Source organism: Triticum aestivum, chromosome 2D (assembly GCF_018294505.1).
Source record: "Triticum aestivum cultivar Chinese Spring chromosome 2D, IWGSC CS RefSeq v2.1, whole genome shotgun sequence".
NCBI classification, from domain to species: domain Eukaryota; kingdom Viridiplantae; phylum Streptophyta; class Magnoliopsida; order Poales; family Poaceae; genus Triticum; species Triticum aestivum.
Genome location: NC_057799.1, coordinates 646825581 through 646830499, shown reverse-complemented (window position 1 = coordinate 646830499; position 4919 = coordinate 646825581). Strand labels below are relative to the sequence as shown.

Genomic DNA, 4919 nt, shown 5'->3' with positions numbered 1-4919 from the left:
CTCTATCTCCTTGCTTCTCTCTGTTTCTCTGATCTTGTAGGCTTGATGGTTGGTATTTGTATGCTAATTTGATGTGTGCTAGTGAAATATTTGGATGCTTGTTTTGTGTGGAGTACAAATTGTATCATTGATGGCCGCTTAGTACAAATTTTCTAGTGGTATAGATTGATGGCTTAGAATGTTGGTATAGATTAAAATGTTTACACATGGATGTTGTAGATGGTGAACGTGAAGGTACCGAAAACTATTGATGCCAATAACGAGCCAAAAAGAACTGTCTCTTAGCCGTGGATGCATATGGTTTTAACTTTAGTTAGCTTAGCTAGCTTAATAGTTTATTTTCTGTGGATTTTTTTATTGAACTGTTAGATCATTTGTGGGTTTAAACGGGGCCGTTTACATTCCTATGAGTAGACCTGAGCATTGGCACCCCGACTTGAGCCTGACCAGGAAATTAAACCTGAGTCGGGTCGGGTCAGGCTTGCCATTGGGGCCGGGCTTGGGCTTTGTTTTGCAATTCGAAAGGTAGTTCATGCTGGGCTCGGGCATCTCTTTTCATGTATTTTAGGTCGGGCTTGCATGTGCATATACATTAAAAATGCGTTCACGGACTTTTGGCTTGAATTTCATGCTGAGTTCGGGCTTGAAAATAAAGTGTATTTCGGGCTTCGGGCCGGGCTTGATACAGAAAAGTCGGGCTTTTACAAGCCCGGCCCGACGTTTGCCCAAGTTTACTTTTGAGTACTACTGCCGTCATCAGTCGTATCGAGCCTGATTTATTTTTGACACTGTTAATTAACAGGAAAAAAAGTGTAGCACACGCGCAGAATAAAAGAGTGAACGGCGGCGACCGACTCCGGCGCGGCGAATCACCACCACCACCCGTTGACTCCGGCGATGCCGCCCCTTTTCCTCCTCCTCCTCCCCGTCCTCCTCCTCGTGCACCCCCCCTTCCCGCAGGCCGCCGCCGCCGCTGCCGAGGACATCTGCATCGTCGGCAGCGGCATCTCGGGCGCCTCCACGGCCTTCTTCCTCACCAACTACACCGCCCCCGACCCGGCCCCGCAGCTCCGCGTCTTCGAGCGCCGCGACAGGGTCGGCGGCCGCCTCGCCACCGTCACCGTCGCCGGCGAAGTCTTCGAGGCCGGCGGCTCCATCATCCACCCGCGCAACCTCCACGTGCGCCGCTTCGCCGACCTCCTCGGCCTCGCCGCCAAGACCGGCGGCGACAACGACGAGGACTGGCTCGGGATCTGGGACGGCGCCCGCTTCGTCTTCAAGACTCTCCGCCCGCCCCCGCCGGGGAGCTCCTGGCTGCGCCGCAAGCTCCACGGCCTCGCCAACTCGCTCCTGCTGCTCAGGCGATATGGTCTCTCGCTGCTCAGGATGGACAGCTTCGTGCAGGTTCATTCACCCTCTTCCTACTACTACTCCATTAGTGATTATCTGTTCTAGCAAAAACTACACCTTCGCAAATTAGATTATCGGCCTTCTGTTCTGGGAATTTGTGGTACAGGTTCAGTTAAACTTGATTACTGTGGCCCTTTGAGATCTCAGCAAACAATTCTAGTCTGCTTGATAGTTTGACTTGTAGTTTTACTGTTATCTTTATGTGGACTGGACATGATTGCGTCCTTTACCTCATAATAAACTGGCTCTGCTTTTCATTTTACCTCTTTCTCAGTTGGGATGAAATGGTGCGCATGTTCTCTAGGTTTCAGTAATCATACGGTTAAGTGCATTGAATTAATACTCACACACTGCTATGCAGGAAATGTTGCAAAAGTTTATGCTTTACTACAACGGATTCGAGTCCCGGCCTGTGTTCGACAACGTTGAGGAGATGCTCAAATGGTCAGGCCTCTATGGGCTCACTCGCAGGACCCTAGAGGACGAGCTCATTGATGCTGGGCTGAATACTCAAACTATATCAGAGCTTGTCACTGTATGTTTCATTTATTTCTTCTTTCATCTAAACTGATAGCTCACAGTTTTCCATATTAGCAATATTTCTGAGCTATTCTATGCTCCGATAGTTGTGTTTAATGGAATATATGTTAACCCACATTTCTGTTAATAGCCAGCTTCCACTTTTTTTCCTGTATATCTATTTGGCTTCAAGCCTATTATCTTAAATATAGGCTGTAGCATTCTCTTTCCAAAGAGGAATTGTAGCATTTCTCTAGGACTAATGAAGAATTAATATATGTTAACCCGCATTTTGGCTAATAGCCACCTTCCACTTTCTTCGTGTATCTCTACTTGGCTTCAAGACTATTATCTTCAGAAGACCTTAGTAGCAAACCATATTGTAAATGGTATATTGATCAGGACTAATTTGCTGATGTATGGCTGGAAGGTGTAGCATATACCATTACAGTTGAAAAAACTTAATTCAGCAACTTCTGAAGAAACCTCACTCTCCTGCTGATAACCATTTTCCTGATGTTGTGCCCCCTTGTCGGTCCCTGACAGGTAATAACAAGGATCAACTATGGACAAAGCACGAGCATAAGTGGGTTAGCAGGCGCTGTGTCTTTAGCTGGCTCTGAGTCTGGATTGTGGTCTATCAAAGGAGGCAACTGGCAGCTAGCTGCTGGGTTGCTCAAGACTGCTAATGCCAGTCTCCATCTCCAAGAAGGCATAGAGTCAATCTCTGATGCAGGGGATTACTATGTTCTGAAATCGAATAAAGGTCATGAGTACAACTGCACGGTGACGGTTGTTGCAACTCCCCTCGATGAGGTGAACATTACGTTTATCCCTCCGATCTCTATTCCACCAAGGAAGATGCAACATACCCATACAACCTTTGTCAGAGGCCTCTTGGACCCTGTAAGTGTTGTTTGCACTTCATTCCTTCCTGTAGCATGTTGTTTTGAAGCACTAAACTTGTCTAGTCTTGGTTCATTACCACGAGAAAGAATACCACTTACCTGTGCTATCTGTTATGTTTTCATGTAGAAATTCTTTGGTCTGAGCTCCGTGTCCGACATTCCAGAGCTGATAGGAACCATGGAGCTCCCTGATATCCCCTTCTCGTGCATCTCAGTTCGGAAGAAGCATGGCGAACATGACATGACTTACAAAATTTTCTCACGTGCGAAGCTGGAGGATGCTTTGTTGGATCAGATGTTCAGGTAAGAGCTTGAATATAAACAAAATTTCCATTTAGTGGTTAAAGTAGCCATGGCTAGGCTGTTTTGGTGCCAGCATGATATCTTCATTGAAGAGCTGTTATCTTTTCTACGCAAAAAAGAAAAAAAAATAGAGTTGTTATCTTATCTGTGGCAATGCACAATGTACAACAGCACAAGGGAGGAGACCATCCGGATAGACTGGCCCGCTTACCCCCACTACCAGGCCCCGGAGGATTTTGCACCGATCATACTGGACGGCAGGCACCTGTACTACGTGAACACCTTTGAGAGCGCCGCGAGTGCCATGGAGACGGGCGCCGTCGCAGCGGAGAATGTGGCAAGGCTCATCATCTCGAGGCTGCCTCTCGGGTTACGAGCTGGGCTCTCGGCGGCGGCACCTGAGCCTCATATCGAGTCGTTTGCCGGCGAGGAGGAAGGTTCCCAGCGTGTGGACCTGTGAGTGAATGTGGAAGATGCTTACTAGTTTTGATGCCTGGGATCACTGCAGTTTTCTTTCAGTGCCAGTAGTTTCCTCATGTTTCCCTGGGTGATATATACAGTACAGTAACACACATCAGTTGCATTCTGGCTGTGGATGAATGTAGAGTGTAGGATGAAATGCAATATTTCAGATTCAGGAACTGTTGATCCACTATGTAATACTCTGAAAATACATCACCTTGGTTATACCATGTGCTCGGGCGTGTATTTTCCACATTGTCACTGTCTGCAGCAATGCGCAACACACATCATTGTGTAGACAATTGATGCTACTGTGTATTAGACCCAATGAATGTATACAGAAATGGAAGTGGGAGTTTTTTTTAGCCTTGGACCCTATTTTTGTAACCCTACGGCGTGAATGATTGTCGTGGTGGGCGTACGGTAGATGCCAAGGGATGTCTAAAGAGAGGGACAGGCTCGAGGGCACCGGTGGGCTGCAGAGGCGAGGTCGACATGAGCGAGCGAGGGACGCAAGACATACCCAGGTTCGGGGCTCTCCGGAGAGATAATACCCCTAGTCCTGCCGAGAGTGGTTTATGTGTGGATGCACGTAGCAGTACAGAGTTGCTCCTGGAGCTGTTTGGAGGAGGAAGGAAGGCAGGCCAAGGCTTAGGCTTAGGCTGCTCCTTCTCCTGATGGGTGTGTGTTCTACTAGAATGATCTGATCGCATGTGTTCTCACCCCCGTGCATGGAGGCCTCATGGGGGGTTTTATAGGTCAACCCGCAGGGCTACAACGGTAAAGTTACATGGCCATGGGGCCGGGATGTCAGCGTTTGGGAAGCCGGAGCTGGGACCCGCCGGGTGCCAGGATTCGCCGGGTTCTCCGGGCGTGGGCCCCATGCGCCAGGGGGCATTGTTCTCTGTCTTGTCGTGCGTCACGGAGTGGTTGGGCCGGCTCGGCTACAGTGGCACGTCGCCTGGTCGCCATCGGCTTGCGTCAGCAGGACTGGATTACACTTTTTCCATGTCGGCCCCGGTCAGCGGGGTAGATGGGGGCACTGTTCCCATGCTCACCCTGGTCAGCGGAGTTGGTGGGCCACTGTAGCCACGCTCATCTTCTTTACGGGGACTTGTTCCGTCGTACGCCTTGGATGAGACGGGAGCTGACCCGTGGCCGGGTTGAGGAAGACGCCATGAGGGCGCTGGCTTGTCGAGTTCTGCCGGCATGCGCCAGCAGGCCTGGCCGTATCGAAGTCTTGGCCGGGTGGAGGAACCCGGCCAAGTGCAAGCCGGATTGAGGGGCGACACCGATCCCGATGTTTTTGAAGAGGAT

At 49.7% G+C, this 4919-nt stretch overlaps 1 protein-coding gene across 1 annotated transcript; it reads left to right on the top strand.

The window, feature by feature from the left end:
• Positions 1-781: 781 nt before the first annotated feature.
• LOC123055345 (farnesylcysteine lyase) lies at positions 782-3966 on the top strand. The gene is made up of 5 exons (XM_044479342.1): positions 782-1404; positions 1772-1945; positions 2476-2835; positions 2965-3140; positions 3312-3966. The coding sequence occupies exons 1-5, from the start codon at positions 898-900 to the stop codon at positions 3598-3600; spliced, it is 1506 nt and encodes a 501-aa protein (XP_044335277.1). The 5' UTR covers positions 782-897; the 3' UTR covers positions 3601-3966.
• The last annotated feature ends 953 nt before the right edge of the window (positions 3967-4919 follow it).